This window comes from Colossoma macropomum, unplaced genomic scaffold, assembly GCF_904425465.1.
Source record: "Colossoma macropomum unplaced genomic scaffold, Colossoma_macropomum, whole genome shotgun sequence".
NCBI lineage: Eukaryota > Metazoa > Chordata > Actinopteri > Characiformes > Serrasalmidae > Colossoma > Colossoma macropomum.
In genome coordinates, this window is record NW_023494791.1 from 7415934 (window position 1) to 7438270 (window position 22337).

At 39.6% G+C, this 22337-nt stretch overlaps 1 protein-coding gene across 1 annotated transcript; it reads right to left on the minus strand.

Annotated features, from left to right (window-relative positions):
* Window positions 1-3971: 3971 nt before the first annotated feature.
* si:dkey-78p8.1 (ewing's tumor-associated antigen 1) lies at window positions 3972-11199 on the minus strand. Its single transcript, XM_036573546.1, is given in 7 exon segments — window positions 3972-4512; window positions 6255-6472; window positions 6474-7634; window positions 8957-9063; window positions 9145-9212; window positions 9348-9476; window positions 10837-11199. Coding segments are annotated over 7 exon segments (1977 nt in total). The 5' UTR covers window positions 11006-11199; the 3' UTR covers window positions 3972-4387.
* Between the last annotated feature and the right edge of the window lie 11138 nt (window positions 11200-22337).

Sequence of the window (22337 nt, forward strand, 5' to 3'; positions counted from 1 at the left end):
AAAAGCAAGAAACCAAGTAGGATGCAAATGGTAGAATAGTGCTAGTAGAGAAAAAGTGTCTTTTTCAAAACAATTCAGCTTTGTTCATGTGTACACAAACTAATCTACAGCAGTAAATGACATTCGTGAGCATACTTTCTCCTTTAAAACATTCCACTGCAAACACGCACACAGTGAGTAGTGTGGAGAGGCCTTTTTTTTAGAGGGTTCAGAGTGTGCATTAGCCCATTCATACCTGGGGGCCTATGAATAGAGCCCTCAGGTAAGCCTTGTTGAAACAAATCTAAGCTGCTAATGACACACACTGTGAAAATATTCACAGTTCATTTAGCTTGATGACAACTACAGCCCCCTCTGCCCCCTCACCCGACTGTTTTCTGTATTAGTCATGCTTTTGGGCCACTAACCTGCAGTGGGCAATGCTGTGGAAACAAACCTCTTCCAGCACAGCTTATTGCATGGGAAAGCTATTGCTGATCTGTTTGTGAGATGTTATCTCAGGCAGCTGTGTTCAATACTGGAGGAGCACTCATCTGATGAGACGGAGAGCAAGTCTGCATGACAGTGTGCATTATCATTGCTGCCATTAGGAAACCTGGTCTCTCCAAAATAGTAACTTTACAGAAGAAGAAAAAAAGCAAATGTAACTTTAATGTTTGGTAATATTATGAGATTATATTCCGAAATAAATTATATGGTCACGCTGGACACCTGACCGAGTTTGTTGGACATCCTGTTTTAAAACCAAGGGCATTAATATGGAGATGTGGCTATAACAGCCTCGACTCTTCTGGGGAGGCTTTCCACAAGATTTTGAAGTGTGTCTGCAGGAGTTTGTGCTCATTCAGTCAGAATTTGTGAAGTCAGGTACTGATTGGGTAGTCATGCTGGAACAGGAAGAGGCCATCCCCAAACTGTTGCCACAATGTTAGAAGCATATAAATGTGTAAAATGCCTTTGTACGTGCTAGAATTAACATTACCCTTCACCTGAACCAAGAGGCCAAAACCCTGAAAAACCAGACCGCAGACCATTATCTCTCCTCCGCCAAACTTTATGGTTGGCACTGCCAGATCTCAACATTGCATCGAATGCATTTAGGATTACTTGAATTGTATTTAACAGAAAGTGCAACAAACGTCTAAGACTGAACTTTGGAGGTGTGGAAAAATATCCCTGCAGATTTTTTGAAAAATTGAAAGCAAGTCTCTAGAAAAGAAGAAGTTGTAAAAAGTTGACACACTAAATACTGAACAACTTCAACTAATATTCAGACGCCAAGATAGATGTTTTTGTTTTTTTCCAGACACTGAAAAATAAATATACATGTGTAAAATGTCTTTGCATGCGCTAGTATTAACATCTCACTTCACTGGAACCTAGAGGCCCAAACCCTCAAAAACAGCCCCAGACCATTATCCCTCCTCCACCAAACTTTACTGTTGGCACTGCATTCTAGCAGGAATAGTCCATCAGACTGCCAGCTTCATCACTCCGGAGTACACATTTCCACTGCTCCAGAGTCCAGTGGTGGCGCTTTACACCACTCCAGCCAATGCTTGGCATTGCGCATAGTGATCTTAGGCCTGTGTTTAGCTGCTTGGCAATAGAAACCCACTTCATGAAGCTCCTGACGTTACTTCCACAGGCAGTTTGGAACTCTGTAAAGAGTATGCACTTCAGCACTTGAAGGCCTCGCTCTGTGAGTTTGAGTGGTCTACCGCTTTGTGCATGAGCTGTTGTTCCTAGATGCTTCAATTTCCCAATAATAGTGCTTACAGTTGTCTAGGGCAGATCTAGCAGGGCATAAATTTCACAAACTGACTTGTGACAAGGGTGGCATTCTATGACAGTGCCATGTTTAACGCCTCTGAGCTCTTCAGTACGACCCATTCTACTGCCAGGGTTAGTCCATTGAGATTGCATGGCTATGTGCTTGATTTTATACATGACAGCAGTGGGTGTGGCTGAAACACCTGAACTCAGTAATTAACAGTGGTGTTCACATATTTTTGGCCAGAAAGTATATTCTGGACCATTTCTGTTGGTCCATTTGTCATGAAATGTGCACAATGTAAATGGCAGACAGTGTTTTCAAGTTGTTTAAAAAAAATAAAAAGCTTAGAGATTTTTATATACCTGCAAAGGTATGTTTCTCAACATATTAAATTCATATTAAACATATTAAATAAAGTAATATTTTTTCCACTGGTTAACATTATGTTAAACAGACATTGTGCACTTTCCTTTCAACAAGTCTTTCAGAACGGTTCCTTTTGAAAAGTTGTACTCATTTCTCACTTTCAGAAAAGTGAAAACTTATATGTGGAGTTTTCCACACATCCTGATGTTGATATTTAAGCAAGTTTCACTCTATTTTGCGACCGAACATTCAAGCCTCTTAACGGATACCGTGTTCCAAATGAGCTTCTCATCTCCAACACCATGCCGATTAGGCCGCTCTCTTGCGTCTGAAACGCACCAACAAGAACGAAGAAACGTAAATGAGCTCTGGCACCAGCGTGTGGTAATTTGCCATAATTGCTACAGCTTGATACCAGGGTATGCCACCGCTGCAGATGATCACTCCTGCTCCACAAAGCTGACTTCGTATGGCACGGGTCCATCGCAATAATCAGTAATTGCTCCCTAGTTTTTAGGAGGAGAAAAAAAAAAGAAAAAAATTCTTAAGCACCCATTACACTGTCCACCAGCAGCTTGATAACGCCACATTACTGAAAATCCTTCACCAACTTCTATATTGTGGCAACTCAACACCTGTTGGGTGCAGCGTTTTCATCATCTGCTTGGAATAAATTGTAGTCATCATCATAACCATAATCACAGTAATAAAAAAGCCTTCATCCTCATGCCAAATTACTGTGCCATTTGATTTACAGTAATTGAGCAGGAGGAGGAGGAGAGCACTGCGCGAGGATATCTTGACTCACGGAGCGCAAACCCACATACACATACACACCTGTGTGCCTTACACCTGAGAATGGTGAGGCCTAGATCTGATATACAGACATTCCCCCTGGGCAAACAATGACTAACATTGTGGCATGTATAATGCACCAGGTGTGCAGGATCCTGAGAGAGTTTCCTCATTAAAAGTGAAAAAAAAGGACTTAATTTTCACAAATTACATTTTAAGAACATTACACATAAACTGGCAATGTCATCGTTTGACATATAACAACATTCAATTTTGGATTAGTCTGGACGTTCTCACATTTTACATTATTAGGAATAATGACAAAGGCTAAAAAATGTTTTTGAGAAGTTTAATAGAGGGGAACCGTCATCTGTAAATGTTTTTTTTTTTACAGTCATTTTCTTTTTTTTCCTCTCTTTTTTACCCTCTGGTTACATTAAATCAAAAACAGAACTATAGACATAGAAAAAAAGACAAAGATCAAAGACCTCATCTCTGATCTGTAGGTATAACACAATCTTGGGCTTCTTTTTACTTTATTTTTTCCTTTTTTTTTCATTAAATGATGAAGCCTCCTCCGTGATTGCCTTTCACAGCATGCCAACTGCACCCAATCTGCCTGTATCTTAGAAAGAACCTGTCATTTGCACTAGGTAAGACCCAGTACAACATACAGCCAGCCTTGATTTAGAAGAAAAATTAAACTTTTTAACAAATCACATTATCTATGCATCCTTATAATGAGGCTAAATGAAAGACTGGAGTTTTGCCCAGGCAGTATTCAGATCACAGACTGAGTTTTACTGCTTCATATGCAAATGTTTGAACACAACTGAAAAAATTCTTAGTGAAAATAAATGAACACATCCTCTACAGAGAACGATTTGCCATTTTTCTGCACACATTAGTGCACAATTTCTATTTACTTTAACATAAAGTAAATTATTAAATGTGCCATAACATTTGCACAGGACACATTTTGGTTTTTACCCCCCAATATGTTAAACTTAGCAAATAAACAGTAATTGTGCATGAAAATGTGCAGAAGTGTATTTTCTATAGAGGATGTGTTCACTTATTTACACTCATTTGACCAGGGGTGCCCAAAGTTTTGCATACAACTATGCATTCCTCCACAAGTCAATGGCAGATGTAAAACCACTTGACTCACAACTAGCACTTCTGTTTCATTATTCTTGAGAAATGTCTGGACTGGAGAGAGAAAAATACTTTTGTAATGTGATTTGTTTCATTAGGCTAATTAGTGTTTTAACGTAAATTACCATGGGTGTAGAGGTTCAGTCAAGCAGTTTTAAAAAAAGCATTTGAAAGTGTTCTATGTTATCAGGCAAAACTCTGTCAGACAGAATCAATGACCTAAACTGGTCTACTACACTTTCAGTGGGCCTAAACCACTCATTCCGAGAAGCTGGATTCCTCTGTGGTGGTCTATGTAGGAGCTCCAGGCTTTTGGGTAGTTTGCAGTCGTGATCTTCTCCTGGCTATGGCTTCCTGCTTCTTTCTCTCAATCTCAGCAGCAGTGCACTTCACAACAGGCTGGGCTGCAACAAACACTGCAGACACAAAACAACAATGTCAGGTATGGTTGGGCAATATGATGAGATGCTACTGACCAAGATATACTTGTGATGAATAACAGTGTTGAGCATTTCATGGGCACTGTCAGTACTTCAGTACTAGTATACTGAACAACCGCATGCATCATTAAAAAAGACAGAATGAGACGAATTATAGAGCCTGTAAACAATAACGATAAGCACAGAGTAACTGCATCCACTGTCCAGTAACAAGCTAATTGGATTTCAGCCCATTACGCCAATGTCTTCCTTAATTCATTTGGTAACGCATTATTTTGATGGTCCACTGTAGATGTTTTGTAAATGCCCAGTATATATTTAAGTAACATGTAACTAAATTTCCATTAAATGCAACTGAACTTCAAGTTGAGTGTGAAAGATCTATCCCTAACCCTAAACCTAACCTCAAGGCAAAACCTACATCTACTCCTAACCCTAAGCCTAACCATAAATGTTGTTGATAATCAACTGAATATCACCAGAAAATTTGTTAATGATGTATCTGAACCTGTAACTGTAGAGCATCTATAGGGGGCCATCCAAATAAATGTGACCATTAATTTAATTTTACCAATTGTTTGATCCTTTCTCTTGTTCCTTCTTAAACTTATGCAAATGTTGAAATAAAAAAAAATAATAATAAAAGCAAAAGTAAAAGCAATGCTGTCTGTGCATTTTGTAGGTTCCAACCTCATCCACATGTATTCACGTATCCACATCAACAGCATTTTCAAAAACTGTCCACACGAGAACACAAAAACTACCCAAACACAAAAATGCCAACGTTGTGACGGAAAAGTCTCGAGAAGAACTCTACAAGCATGCAAACTAACAAAATCCTGAGCGTGTCGTAAAGCACAAAAGCACGAAACTCAAGAACTCAATGGGCTTGTCTGACTTAACACAGGCTGTAATTTGATGTCTCACATTCAAAGTCTGATTTTGCTACAAAATAATCTTAAAAAGAAGTGGATTTTTCTAGCTTTTCCCTCCTTTTGAATTATGCAGTATTTGTTTTCCAAATTTGACTCAATAATAATCAAGTCACATATCATTAGAATCGCTGAGATGATTTTCATATTGGCAGTCGAGTTGACGCATGATTTAAAAGAATCTAGCACAGAAGATTCTAAATCCTCTGCACTGTGGCGTAAAGAAGAAGTAAAGCTAAATAGAGCTAAACAAACATGTTATCATCCCCAAATTGCTGAGCACCCAGATACAGCCCAGCTGTCCACTGTACATCATCCATATTTTGGCATGTTCATTAAATGAGAACAGCAACAATCATGTGCAAATTCACAGCATGATGTCAGACACTGAAACAATGAAAACACTTTTCAACAATCTCCACCCAGAGAGACTCTAACTAATAAAACTGTGTTTTCATGTAGTCAGGAGGTCAAAACACAGAGAAAACAATAACATTTTTAAAACGTGTCAAACCTCACGTAACACTGGACCAAAGTCTGTCTCTGACAAGCATTCAGTAAAAAAATGCACAGTTTGCTAGTTTACAATTAAACAGAAAACCTGAGAACCACAAATAGCCGTACAGCAAACCCCCATTGTCCCCGTGCATGAACACCCAGCCACTCATCAGAGTAAGAACCAGGATGAAAAATGGCTAATGAGTTACACAAACTTCCTTATTACAGTTATCCCCAGTAGGGGTGGTCTCTAATGAAATTTTAATGCTAACACAGTACAATGCTTACCTTTGTTGCCCAGAGCAACAGGGTCAGACTGATGTCTCTTGAATGTGGAATGATGGGAGGAACTTTCTGCAGATTGGTCACGCGTGCTGACTTCCTGCACTGCACCCGTAGTCCACTGGGGGTGAAGCACAACTCCAGAGGCTTTCTTCACCTGTGTAAATCGGTACTGCCTATTAAGCTGAGGATTGCGACTCGGTTGTGAAGTTTCATGCAAGTTCTGTTTATTTCCAAATGTGCTTGAAGCACCCGGTATTGAATGTGAGCGGCCAAAAATGCGTGCGACCTGGCTGGGCTCTCGTGGGCTGGCCTGGTCGAGTATTATTGTTAACACTGGTATTTGAAAAACAAGTAGTGTCTTTCGATGAAGGTGCTTTTGTGGGTTTGTTGGACTCGAGATCGGCACAGTCGTTCTGCTTTGGCTCCTCTTGACTGGCTGAGATTCGCTCCACGTCATCACAGGCTTGATACAGCAGATCGTCATCATCTCCATCACCCCAAACAGAGTCCAGCGTCTTAAAGTCCTGCCCTGACGCACCAGTCAAACTGTCTGAATTTTTGGCTCCCACGATGCCTTTAATCTCCCTCTTTGTTCTACCAAAGTCACTTACAGGCTGCCTCTTACAGAGGGATATTTGTGCCTGTGCCTGATTGTTTTCAGACCTCTCTGTTTTGGCCAGATCAGGGCTAGTTGTGGGCAGCTGTTGAGAAATTCCAGTTTTAACAGGAGCAACTGGTTGTGGTCTAAAAGTGCTCGGGTTGGTACACGGAGCTTTCGATAAGATCCTAGTGTAGCGATTGCTTCTACTACTTTGTAGCAGTGGAGAGCAGCTGGCTCTGCTGCCAGATCCAGATGGACTGGCGACATTCATTGGTTTACATTTGCTGGACGTAACAGACCCTGTCTTCTTTGGACCTGAGCACGAAAGATCTGGGTTCTGAGTCATCTCTAGCACAAAGGAGTCATTGAGCAAATCGTCATTCTCCCAGTCATCATCAAAGTATGGTTTTGGTACTTGAGCAGCATCTTCAGGGACGTCCTTGCTACCTGCGGAGTCTGCTTCAGTCCTGCTCTCCTGTGAACCGTTCACTGACGGAGGACTTAGTCTACCGCTCAGGTACTGGGTGGGCCCATCAAAAAGAGCATGCAGCTCCTCTTCATGGCTTAGTCCTTCAGGCTTGGCTGGAACAGGAACCTGCTTTCCAGCTAAAGTTTCAATGCCATCCAACACTGAATGGCTGGCAACAGATTTGTCTAACTTGTTTGGTCCCTCTGTGTTTCTTCCTTTGTTCTCCAGCTGCCTCTCTTCATCCTGACGGGTCATGTTGATGTCAAACTGCTTAGCAAGTTTCATGAGATCCTCAACGTTGTTGCTTTGACGGCTTAAGGAAGGAATAAGTGTAGAAGAAAGATTAGATTTAAGTGGGTTGCCAGTTCATTGGGTACATCTACCTTTTGCCTACACTCATTAGCCATTTTATGAGAAATACCTACCATATAAACTTACTTTGTAGGTTTATAGTTACTGAATGTATTGATATACAGTTTATCAGCCCCCCTCTAGGCTGGCAATCAATTAAAAGAGAACACCATAGGACCATGACCACCATTATTTGGGTGGTGGATCACAGTAAAGACAAAGAAATGGTAGTGGCATGGAAGCAGGTATCATGGGTGCTGAGTATCAGGCAAAAAGCAATGCTTTAGGTTTGTACACTTACTGGCCACTTCATTAAACACACTTATCTTGTTTAAACACCTTGCAGGTGACAATAACTCAATTTTTTCTAATGCATAATTTATGTTAGTATTCTTAACGCAGCCATGATATCGAAAAATCCCAACAACGAGGGGTGGACATGGCCTAACGTTCAGTGCCCCACAACACGTCACATTTTAGCCACTAAAAACACAGAGCCTGTGGTCCCACCAACCTGGCATGAAAGATGCTGTTCCACTAGCTTAAGATTGTTTATATCACTATGAAAGTAAGTCTTAAGGTGTTATATTAACTTAATAAATAAGAAGGTGTTACATAGGGAGTCCATCACTGCAGTAGCTAAATAGTAATTAATGATAACCTAGATAGTTTGGAGTTCGGCTTACCAGATCAGCAAGGGGGATCACCATAGTCACCACAAAGGCAATGTAATGTTTTTAATAAATATTTCCTTTTTCAAAAGTATCATCTGGCCCAAGTGACCAGTGCAAAGGTTTAGTACCTGATAAAATCATAGCAGCACAACATGCATTACTATGGCACTATCATGTTGTTGTCACTACTGTGCTGAGAATGGTCCACCACCCAAAACCAAAAACATTTGGTCAGTAGTGGTCCTATGGTGGTCCACTCAGTCCAATAACTTTGCTATTACGCACTGGAGGAATGTGAATGTTGTGGAGGAATGTGAATGTGAGTGCAGACAAAAGAGAGTGCCTACTTTATTTTATATATTTTCTATTGACATATATAAATAGCACCATTCTGAGATCCAATGCAATATTGTTGTTTATTGACAAAGACAATAAATCTTCCTGGATCAGGGTACCGACAGGGTAGAGGGGGTTGATAAACTGTACAGCGACAAATGAGCTGCAGTCAGTAATTGTAAACCTACAAAGCACACCAATATGGTAGGTAAGTGTAGATATGAGTGTGAATATAGATTAGGAGAACTTATGTAAATGATGACCATATACTGACCGTGCTGAGATCCTCCGAACTCGTGGTTGCTGGACCTCTGGAGTGCAGGGAATGGCACTGTCTCCAATCCACTGAAGCACCAAATCTCTGTCCACAGGCTTTTCATCCTTTCACATCAAATGATACAGTCTTATATCAATGCTGCAGACGCTATGAATAGCAGGTATTATCACAGAGTCACTACTTACCTTTGGTGCTATCCTGTTGACAATATCAGATATCTCCACGACTCGGACACCTTCTCCTGCTCCTTTTCCTATGAAGATGTTCATTAACCATATCATTATGCATTTTGTGGTGTAAAAACAAAGGCAAAACTGAACACTTAATAATAAGCAATTCAAACATTTCATCCAGGTGGAGTAATGGTGTTATTATGCAATACACTTGCCATTCCACACTGCAGGTGGTGAAGCAGGATCCCAAATGATGTCCTGCAGAGCTTCAGCCTCACTTGGTGAATCTCCAGTGCTGCATCCATTAAATCTGTTCCTCGATTGGCGTTTTGGGGTTTCTAAGTCTAATAAGTGATAAGTGATAACAGTTATTGTTCTCATGTTTAAACAAAGTTTACTGCATTTGGTTGCACACATAAGATTTACACAACTGCACCACTACAGTGTTTCTTATAATTCTAGAAATCCAACTAATCTGTGTTTCAGGCTTGAATCCAAAAGATTTCTCCCCTCACAAAGTTAGCTTATGTACTTAGGTACTTATCTTAGAGGTAATGGTGTAGCCATTACCTCTATGATCTTTCCTTCTCTACTTAATGTTGTGGCAAACTTATAGAGATTAATAGGTTTAAGCTTAGAATAAAACATGCAGGAAAAACATCCTAAAACAGGAACCAAGGGTCTGTACCCAGGAGTGCTGATCTAGTATCAGAGACCTCTTAATATTCACTATGATCTTACTAACAAGAACAGGTCCCAGATCAGCACTTCTGCTCTGAGATGCTTCATAAACACAGGCCCAAGACTCAAAAGGGAAACTTGTGATGGATCTCCTCTATAAAACTAACTGTTTGGAGGTGGGCGATATGGCAAGATATAATTTCACAATAATTTTCAGGACGTTTTTTTACGATACACAATGCGTCACAATATTTATTTTTCCTGACATCTGATAAGCTAGAACAGACAACGCATTGCCACATGTTAAAAAATACTATATAAAATTATCAATCCAATTACTTAATATTTCACACGGTGCTGTGCTAAACATATGACAAAGGACTAACTATGCTCTCTTTTTATTGAAATATGCTGTCGGTAAGAGTTTAAGTACTGACTACATCCATGATATGCTCAGAAAAGCATATTGTGACATACTGTGATGTAATTTATCACGATAATGATAAATACTGTCATATCGCCCAGCTCTACTGCTACTCTGCATATAAGCACACATGAAAAACTGATGAAAAGAATATAAAAATACAAAATAGCCAGCTGCCTCTTACTTTTAATGTAGGAATGTATTTGATTCATCGTTATTTAAAAGTGGTTTTTCATTTAAAGATTAAAAATGCTAATTTGGCCCATTAAGAAGCATATAATGTTACTTATATGATAACTTTGGCTGCACAGTGCAGGCCTAGGTTATGTTTACATCGAATACTGGAGTTTACATATGTATAAATCGGCCAACTTGGCAGTAAAGACATCGGATTCGGTTAATAATAACTAGAGATCTCTAGTTAACATCGCCAAAGCTGTACTGAAATCTTATATCCCAGCCAGTGAGACTCAGACTGACTCCCTGTGCAAAGCTCCTGAACTGCTATTCAATCTAATCTCACGCTGGGTTAAGATAGATTTTCTGGAACGTATTTAAACTGCGTAACAGCTCCGAGTCGCACTTATTGGACCCCTTACCTTTCCGATAATAAAACGAGGTGCCTAAACACGGAGACTGGGCTTGTTTTCGGCCTTTGCTGTATTTCTTTGCTTTGAATTTGTCCTGGGAAAGTTTAGAGACGCGGCTCCAGCTTTCCTTGGTGGTATCTGACGCAGAGCGACTAGCGGCGCTCCTCCTGTCTGTCATGCTTACATATCACAGATACACATTGTTTGAGGCTTCTTTTCAGCGTTTGACTCATTCACTTTGAACGCATTCAAGTCGTGTTTGTTATATTTAGTGAGAAACCCGGCTTTGTTATGGCATGAATATCCTCTCACGACGCCGCCATGTTTTCGTCGTGTTCCAGGATTGCATGTTTCTGATTGGCCCAGAGAGCACACCGTTGATCTCGCGAGATCTTGCGAGATTTGAGCTCTCTAGCCTGAGAGAGTGGGTTTAAATCACACACACACACACACACACACACACACACATCATTCACAGAGTGAAACCATCCAACAGTTTTTTTTCCTGCGAATATGACAAAATATTCTGGACTGAAACTGAAAAATAGCTTTCTACCCTTTATTCCAGCCTACCTGCATTTCAGCACGAAGACGTTATGTGTTTTTTTATCATTCTAGAGACCTTAGAATAAATCTCTTTAACACTGATACTGTGTTCTGTCCACAACATATGTCTATACATATATGTGTTCACACACATGTATGTACATATATGTATGTACTCATACATACATATATGTCTCTCTCTCTCTCTCTCTCTCTCTCTATATATATATATACATCGCTGTTGTTGGAAGAAAACCTTATATCTCCAAAATGGTAACTTTACAGGAGAAGCAAAAAAACATACTTTAATTTTAATGTAAGTCAATGGAGCCAGACTTTTTTCCGAGTCATTTTGGGTCATTTCTTTTGGACCATTCTTTATAAACTTTACATATAATGTAAACAGCAACAAGTATTTTTAAATTATGTCAAAAACCGAAAAACGTCAAAAATGGAGATACAAGATTCTGTTCAGACAACGATGACGAGAGAGAGAGAGAGAGTTCTGATGTGCCCAAACTTTGTGTCTCTTTGTGCAGTGATTGTGTTGGGCTGACAACCAAAAAGATTATACACAAAGAAGTTTCAATTCTAGTTTTCAAAAATATGTTGTTAGAAAATTAGATCTACTTTAAACCTTTACATGGCCACAGGCTGCCGGTGGGCCCAACATTTTATTGCACACTTCCATAGCCTAAGAATAACTCAACCAGTTTGCATTGAAGTCACTGTAGTTACTGAATAATAAGCCTGTGTACTAAGCTTGGAATTTTAAGGGGTGAAACACATACAAATGTGAAAGGAAAATGTAATAAGTCATATTGTGTATAGTATATATAATACAAACTCTGGGCAGCCCTGCTGTAGTTTAGAGGTAGAGACACACATTCTTTAGTTTCTCACTCATATACACAGTTTCTCAAAGTACTTTAAATCCTTTCCACGCTCTAGTTGACACTTAAGGTCACCAATAAAACATTTCTGTTTAATCTTATTGTGAAATTGTACTCTGGTCATCCATCTACTAAGAGAAACAGACTTTAGAAAACACGTCACTGGAGGTTTCCTGGCCATTCATCTCTGCCGTTTTGGATGACCTCAGAAGAGCATTACTAATGTCTGCTGGATGGGATTCAGACACTGAGCCTGTGTTTGTCCCTCGGCACAACATGCCAGTGAAACAGTACACTTACTCATAATGGTCTCTGTTTGGCCTTGACACAAGTTGGAGTAGGCCTAATGATTTCTCTTTGTAAGTGCTTACAGAGGCTGGGTTACTGGCAGATAAACTAGGGTACTTCAGTAATTTTAAAGGGCCCATTTCATGGAAAACTGAATTTACTTTGCTTTTTTTGAAAGAAAAAAAGTTTGATGTTGTTTGTAAACATTGTTAAAATGTAAACATTGTAAAAATGTAGTACCTGCTCTCCAGTCCATGCTGTCCATAAATGGACACTAAACTGTCATGAAAACCAACACATTTGCACAAACCCACCTATTTAGCCTACAGTAGTTTAGCCCCTGCCACTCAACCTGAAGTTATAAGAGGTGTTTCAGTTTGGACAGCTTTTGAATGAGGTACAATACAGTGCAGACAGAGGTCATTTACAAATATGCAACAAAAACAGCCTGTTTAATTCTAAGGAATAAAGAGAGATGGTCATGTAAAAATGAACTGCAACTGTTTTGGGTACATAAAGTGACACAAACATCATAAACAGACCTCAGAAAAATCAAATACAATTTACAAAAAAGTAAGATATGGGCCATTTAAGGCATAAGCATATATGTTTTTCTTTTTTCTTTATTTTAAGTTAATGTTTTTCACCCCAAGATTGTGCAAAGAGCCTAACAGACTGCATCTTGTGTTTCTCTTATGGGCTTTTCTTTAATAAAGCACTAGATGGTGCCTGTATTCTCTCTCTGTCTGTCTGTGTAGCAGAACAAGAAAACAGCGGTGTACTGCTGGGATCCCCCGCTGAAGTGCTGTGTGTTTATGTGTGTGAGGAGCAGACTTAACTGTCAGCACTCATACTTCACACACACAAACACAAACACACACACACATACACCATGGACTGTACCTGCTGAGAAGGACTGCTAGTCACAATATAAACCTTTGGCTCAAACGTGCGTTTTTCAGATGGTTACTGTAGAAAACTCTGTCACAGATAGCCGTGAGAGGGAGGAGGCCAAACCCTGCTGTGTGTTTTATGGGCAGGGCCAGAGAGGTGCCAAAAAAAGAAAGAAAGAAAAAAAGATGTGTTGGAGCAGAGGTGGTCAGTAACGAAGTGCTGTACTTTGTGGCTGTTCTTAAAGGGCCCATATTATGGAAAACATGGAATTGTGTCAGTTTTTTTAATAATAATAAAGTTGATGTAGTATACAAATGTTAAAATTTCAAAATGCACCGGTTTGTGCAGTCCACAAACGAAAAGCTGAAAAAACAGCCTGCTTTTATATTCATTGTTTTTGTGATGTCATAAAAATTAGTGCATCTACATATACCCACCTATTCAGGATACAGTTTAGCTTCTTTCACTCATGTTAAAGGAGTGTTTCAGCCCAGACTGCTTTCTGAATGAGGCACAATACAGGACAGTCAACCAGAACAGAGGTCATTGACATATATCAGTCTTGAAGGCACAGTAACAAAAACAGCCTGTTTATTTATTTATTTATACATACATACATACATCATCTAAACCGTTTATTCTTCTGGGTCGCGGTGGGGTGCTGGAGCCTGTCCCAGCTGTCATTGGGCAGAAGGCAGGATACACCCTGGACAGGTCGCCAGTCCATCGCAGGGCAGACAGACAGACATACACAGTCACACACACACTCACACCTAGGGGCAATTCAGCATGTCCAATCAGCATGACTGCATGTCTTTGGACTGTGGGAGGAAACCGGAGTACCCCGGAGGAAACCCACGCAGACACGGGGAGAACAGGCAGACACCACACAGAAATGACATTTATTTATTTATTTATTTACTTACTTATTTTTGGTACATTAAACTGCACAAATGTCATGAAAGGACCTTTTACAATCACTCATGTTTTATAGTAAATTATCGTACATTTACTCCACTACTTTCTGCATGAATGTGTCATTAATCACTTATCTAGGTACGCTCCAGTATTCGCCCAGCATGTCATTTGTGCCATGTGGGGTGTGGTTTCCACTCCATTTGTAAGTGATACATGATCCAGCTTAAGCCACTTTTGATGCCTAAAAGCTTCGGTTCAGTCTTTGAAGTTGCATCATATCATAATAAACACCACACAGGAAATCATGGCAAATCCTAGTAAAGAATGATAAAATTGAAACTCCTCACAAATACACTGTTTTTTTAGTTAAAGGAGGTAAAATACTCTCAAAAGGAAGAAGTGAAAATGTAGCCAGTTTCTGATAAATGCTCTTTATGAATAAACCCATGTTTTTAACCTAATAGAAATTGTTCATCAACATAATACAACACAAGAACGGCAATAGCTAGAATAACTTTAAGTACTTTTACCTTTGAAACCTAACCCTTGTGTGGTGTTGGGGTCTGTGGGACTCATTTTCAATGTTTACCAAAAGAAAAAATGATGCGATTTATTATTATTTCAACCCGCAGATTCCTTGACCTTTACTCATTTTCTGTGAAGTACATAAAAAATAACACATTTTCAGTGTCTTCACTCTGTTCACCCCCCCCACACATTTATATTACAGATGTGGTGTTGGGTGAACCCGCGGGGAGTAAAAGTGTGGAGGTGCTGTGTCCCTTTACTCTGTTCTCCTCCTACATGGCCTGCTGTTAGTGTGTGTGTGTGTGTGTGTGTTTGTGTATTTGTGTGTGTGAGGGTGGACAACATGGACAGTCTGCTGACTGGCTAAATTGTTATGGCTGTATTGATTTAAAAAAAAAAGAATAATGTTCTGGGTCCACCAGACCACTGAGTAACAACAACATCAACACCACACAATGGTTAAGCACATTTTAAAGCAGTTTGTATTTTAACATAGGTAGAAATAGAATACTTCTACTTTTATGTGAGTAATGTTGAGTAAGTACGAGATTTGTGTATTTTGTCCACTGTTCTGGTGGAATAGCATGTTTAGCTAGTGTGTGCATCATCAAATTACTGCTGCAGTGAGGAACATAACAGCAACGATGTGGAAATAATCAGCAGAGGGTAATAAAATCATGTCTAGAATGGGATAAAACAGGAACATCTTCATCATCTGCTCAAGTGTGCCATCGTGTCATATCACCCTCTGCCATGGGGAGGCCTTCAGGCCCAAACTGCGGCGCATCTAAAAGTCACTGTAACACCCATTGTCACACCGAATGTTAGCATTTCACAGAACTGATAGTTGGACGGGGAAATAAAGGGCATAGATTTGTCACTTTCAATTTGAATATGAGTCTTCAGAGCCGTCACAATCCTCCCTCCTCCTCCTCCTTCTCCTCCTATCTCTCCCTCCTTGGTATTTTCCTTTGCCTCTCCACCACGGTGGTGCGGCAGAAACCCAAAGGCCACTCAGGAAGAGCACTTTGCTTCATGGAGCTCCAGCAGCTCAGGCCTGCCGCGTTTTTATTTATTTGTTCTGCTTTGGTTCTTCAGACCCTATTAAGAAGCTAATTGGGGGATTAGGGAAGACCGCATACAATTACCGAGTGCATGGCTAATTGGCGTGGCAGCTGCTAGTGTTTACAAAAAATGGCAGGCTATATCTGAGACTATTCTCTATTTTATTGTCCAAAAACAAAGGTAGAGAACATCCGGTACACTCTTACAATCCCACAGTGGAAAGTACTGAAATTACCTAGCTGCTACTACTTGAGTAATAGTACCGCTACTGTAGTTTGAATTCCGCTGAACAAAATAAATATAAAAATATTAAAAAGCATTAATTGCTGAAGTAAGAGTATGTTACCTATTTAAAAAAAACTACTTGAATAATAATTTCCCTGATAGCGAGAGGATAGTGGGCCACTGTCGGCCCACTGATGGCAAAGCTGGCGGTCCAATGGCATTTTGCTCAGCATTTTCTGGGCGGTCCACCGGTGGCTAAACATAGTATTAGACAAAAGTCCACTTATCATCGCTCATTTTCCACTCACGGTCCAATTTACTTTTTTTCCTTCCTTCTTTTCTTTAGTTATATTTTGTAAATTTGTAGTTTAGCAAGTAAATTCAATCTAGCTCAGCGTCAGCAACAACATTTTCCATAAAATCATTTTATATCAGGCCTAGTCATTATTTTTTCTCTCTTAGTTGTTTATAATATTTGTCTTTTTGTCTGTTTATTCTCTAAAATAGAAGACTGTGTGCATTTAAAATCTGTTTGGGGAGATAAAAAAACTAGTTAGAGCTTGTACACAGGGCAGTAATCTGGGTGGTCTGAGGGTGGACCAGCAGTGGCATACAGCTAGTGGGGTGCCGACCTTATCAAGCCAGTGGACCGATACACGCTCGCTATCTGGGTTGATTTACTTAAATATGAGCATTACAGAAAAAAAGGTTAAGTGCTGAGTTTTATTAGGTTTATGGCTGCCTAAGCTAACTGATTAGCTTACCCTGAATGCTAGCCTTCATAGATTAGCTAGCAAATGTAATTGCAGTAGGCTATCTGGAGTGCTCTGTTTGTAGGCTTGGACCAAGAAATAAATGTATAGTTAAACGTGTTGCCATCTATGTCTAGTCTAGTGATGTCTTTTTCCCTTTTCTTTAAAAAAAACAAAAAACATGCCCATGTCTATGATTAGGAATAAGCAGCCAACTTAAGTCTCTCTCAAGCAACTCACACTGTTTGATTAAGCAACTAGTGAATCTTGGGAATTAGTGAATCTGTCCGAATTCATGTATTAATTCTTATGTTTTCACCACTATTTATAGTTCCCCCCAAATAGCTCCACATTTCTTTCACAGCCAATATATCTCAGACTTTACACAGTAAAACTTTTACAGTTTTAGTTGCTTGAAACCTACATACAACTAAATTGCACTTGAATTGCAATCCCGCAACTCATTTGAAACTCAGCTGCAACAGCTGAAAGCAGCTCAGCTTAATGGGACATGAAACAGCCAATCTAAACACCAATAACGCATCACGTGATCACGCCTGATTTCAAACGGCGTCGGCTCCACGGACAGGAAACCGAAAAAGAAAGCCACTTGGAAAGGAGATGCTCTTCGCTGGTTTTAGGCGAGGTTGGTAGTGTCTCGTTGTGTCAGTTAACTGAGGAATTACGAGAAACAAACGAGCTCGTTCTCTCGCTTTTAGGAGTCAGAGTTTCACCCCCACTCGTTTAGCCGTTTTAGTTTGTTTTTCTTCGTCAAGTAGAAAAGTATCCGCGCAGTGAGAGCTCTCTTCTTACTGTTAGAGCCATCTTATTGACCAGGGTATATTTAGGTTTGTCCATCTGAGTGTATATGACCAAATCGTCAGGCAAATTATTCAGTAACTGCATGAAATAAATGTAAATTTTATATTTTATTTATTTATTTCCTTTTTTAAAAGCTCCCCTCAAATTAACAGAACATGTGTTTTATGATCACACATATTGCTATATGCTTACAATTTACTGCTGAAAGCCAAAAATCTTAGACACTCTTTGTATTATTTTACAAAAATAATTTTTACAGAGCAGATCACTGTTTATACTTTATAGCCCAGATTTGTGGACTTTCAGGAGACAAAAAAAATTGTGAGTTCAGCTTCTTTTATTGTAAGGGTTTAAAATTACATCACCCATCTATTTGACTGGAAAGAAGACAGTTACAGCTCTCATACGACACCCACCTTTAGAATGTAGCCTATGAAATAATGAAGTTATGAAGAACATGATGAAGGAGCTGAAAAGGTTAAACAACCTAAAGTTTAAACGAAATAATGCCAAGTTGATAAAAGTGCTACTAAATATTCCTGTGCAGACAGATTAGTTACACATCACAGATGAGTTTATATTGGAAGAATGACACTAGATCAAACAATACAGTGTGTTTTGTTTGGCTGTCAAATGGCACGGAAGTTAGGATTTAGTCAGCTCACGATGTGCAACTAGTTGCATTAAAGTTTCATTGTGTAAAGGCAGCCTTAGTAGACAAGGAGTAGATAAATAGATAGGTAGATACATAAGTAGAACTTTGTTGATTCCATAAATTGCAGTGTTACAGTAGCAAGACATATAATTGCACATAGACTTGCATACATTAGGCAGGAATAGAAATAGACATGAATGAAACATAAGTTAAAGTATGAGAGATTGGGAATAAAAGTATATCTATTTGCATATTTACATAGCATATAAGACAGAGTTGTTGTATTTACATGAGAGCAGGCATTGCTCTAGAGCAGTTGTTGCACTTTTAAGTGCAAGAATACCCACAATGCACTAGTTAGTTTGGTTTGAAGATTCCCATGCACTCACATGGGTTTACTTTTTAAATGCAGGCTGTTCATTTCATTAGCAGCATTCGTGAAACACTGTGCAAAATACCCTTAGGTACTCAGGCATGTTGTCAAATTTAGCATTTATAGTGGATCTGATTACATGACCTATTTCTCTCTGCTGTCACAGGATAATGAGCAAACCTGGGAAACCTGGTAGTGTATGAAAAGATTTACCTGAATTATGGTTAGAGGACCGTTTTAACCCCTGATGGCATGTATGAAGACCCTGGTGGGCAGTCAGGTGAGTGCACGCAGGCACAGACATAATGATCACCTGTGAGGGCTTCCTGTTCATCTTCTCTTTGAGTCCCTCCACCAATGCTCCAGGACATGCAGAGCCTAGTGGATGGCACTTAGCATGTGGTGAGACCCAGGGATTGGGAAGGAGTCCAAAATGTGACTTTTATGCCAGATTGTGACTAAATGATCTGACTTTCTGGGCCAGTTGGCTTTGGATGGGAGCATTCGAAAAAAAGTATCGTGATTATGAATCAATGTGGTGGGTGTAATGGTAACCGTAGGCATTCAGGTCATTATAGACTATCTCCCATGGCCTTTGAGAACATTTAAAGGAATGTTCCATAAAACAGCCTGTTCCACACGTTGTAATGTTGTTGTAGCTGTTTATGTCTTCTGTTAGCTTCTTCTAAAACAGCAGAGTGTTGTAGTGGAGGGGCTCTGCACCATGTTAAACTTGAAATCAAAACCGGCCTTTTTTACCTTGTCAGTTCATGTTTATGGTTGTATTAAGCACAAATGATTATATCTTATAATTTAGAAGACAACACTTTTGTTTTCTATCAAAATGTTTTTTTTTTTTCCTGCATCTGAAACATCTTCTGGGTTTTGGCATCATCGCTGTGCACCAGCGGGCAAGGAGAAATACTATTAACCAATAATATCATGTTTAAATGTACCCTTCCATCACCCCCACTCATCAAATGAAGATGCTCAGCCCCTCCCTGATATTCAGAGAGTGTGTGGTTTCTGTCACTGTATGACGTATTGTGTTATTTATAAAGAAGGACAAGGTACAGACAATAAGCATATTAGCAATCGATTAAATTGTAGCCTGATTTTTTGCCCTATATTTGTCCATTTTTATGGAGCAAACATTTGGACAGCAAACATGCCTTGGCCAGAGATGGGCTGGCCATCGGAAAGAGCCCTGATGGCCTGCTGTATGTGCGGGCCACTGAGAGTGCGGGAAAAAAAGAGAAAAGCATGGTTGTTTCCAATGTAGTCCTATATGAAATGAATGCCGCTGCCCCTACTTGTACATGAAGGCTACAGATGACTAGCTTAATGTTAACAGTTCAGTCATCCACAGGCTAATTAACTAGATAGCTGTACAAGCACATCTATAGTCATACACTGGCTAATTAAATAGCTTAACCATGAGCCACTCCAGTTCTCAACAAGCTACAGTGTCTTTGACGTTCACACTCAAAGATAAACCGTGTTTACTGTTGTTAGAAAATATGCGTCCACTCACTGTTACTATGATAGCAAGCTTGGTCTCGGCACGGGGGAGGTCACTGTGGTCTAGTCGGCTGGTCTAGGCAAAAGTCCAGGCCTGAATTTAGAAAATGTATACAAAGGTAAAATTGTGTAAATTGAATTTTTTGCCAAGCTTATTAACTATGTGAGAAATACTGAGTGAGATAAGCAGAAAGAAGAAAGACCGGTGAGCATAAGTTCTGCAGGAATAGGTGCTAAAAGTCTCAAAGGTTGGTTCAGCCGGCCTGACTCGCATTCCTTTAGTGCTCCACTGCAGTTCCTGTTCAGATTATTTTGAATTCTTAAGTTAGCATGAGCATTTCTCCCATCTCCTCCTGGAGGAGTGCAGCGGTGTTGACTGTGAAGGTGCGTGTTAATGACGAGAGGAGTGATAGAAGGAGCCGAGGAGCTCTTCCTACGCCTCCTTCAGCACATCCGCAGAGGAGTGACTCCTACACTCCTCCCTTGAGGAGAACCTGCCTTTTCTCGCTCTCTCTCTTTCTCTGACTCTCACTCTCTCTCTCTCATTAATCAGCTCACAGGAACGTCCGGCTGCGTGGCAGCTTGACTGCTCATTTATTCTGTTTATAATAGCAACGCCGGTGATAAATGTCCCGCAGAGTGCACATGTGCTAAAATATTCATAAATTGGAACTCTTAATTTGCAAAGGCGGAAAACCAATAAATTTCAAAAGCGGTGACAAGTCATGTTATATTTATATGAATATGCAGGCCATGGGTGGGACATTGAGATTAATTTGCTCGCCGCTCGTTGTTAAGCAATTGTAATTTGCTCCTTTTTGGAATTAGGAAGGAGAGCGGTTCATGGGAGGAAAACACTGTTGCCTCTTTGATGTGGCCCACTGTAGCAACAGACCTTGTTGTTGCCACTTGCGGTATTCGAGGAGGAATGTCAACCGAGCTGAAAATCATAACTAAGAAAAAAATCCTGAAATCTAGAGCCTCTGATTAAAGGAGAAGAGCACAGCTGTTTTATCTGCCCTCCATTTCTCTTCATTATTTGCCTCTAACAGAAAAAAAAACAGTGCATGCCATTTAAGAAGTCTTCAGAGAAAAATAACATATTTCATTATTTGTGCATAAAGCCAGCAATGTCTCCCTGTCTGTGAAACACATGGAAAAGAGATCAACTTGTTATTTAATCAGTTTACAATTTTCCCCTTGCCCAAAATGTTCTTGATTAGCCAAGACATGTCTAGCGTCCAAAGTTTGCTTCTTTAATTTTGCGCAGGAGCTCTTAGGGTAGTGTAATAGAAGCTTATATCCACCAGTTAACATTGTACAAACTGTATGCATAAATCACAAAATTATATTTGAGATTAAGTCACAACTTAACAAGTTTAAGAAGTGTGATGATGTAGTCATGCAGTCTGCATGAGGCTAATTGGTGTAACCTTTCATTACTTGTTAGCTACATCAGTCTCATAGGTCCAAAGCAAGACTAAAGAGGCAAATATTCGGGGTAGATCTAGTGGCCAGACTATGCCTTTAGGTACCTCATATACAGAAAGGTGAAAAAGTCAGATACCACCATTCATTTATTCCACTCAATTTCCACTCGGAATGGCCGAGTACAAGTCGGAAAAAAGGGGGAAAACACAAAAGAAAAACAACCAAACAAAAAAAATATATATAAAAATTAAACAAGCCTCAACATCTAAATGTAATTTTCAGTATTTAGTGTGTCCACCCTTTGCCTTTATCACAGCTTCTCTTCTTTTCAGGACACTTGCTGTCAGTTTTTCTAAGAAATCTGCAGAGATATTTTTGGACGCCTCCAAAGTTCAGTCTTTAGTTTATAAGTTCAATGATTTTTTTAGAGTTGAAGAGTGGAGCTTGATTTTCTCCACTCTCTGAAAGATGAAAGCTGTTTATCTGATGGAAACAGTGTTGATGGTCTGCCATGGTTATTAGGAGTCCCTCCACTATTATCCATATCCATATTATATCTTATTATATTATTATAATTATTATTGTGGGAGAACTTGTTT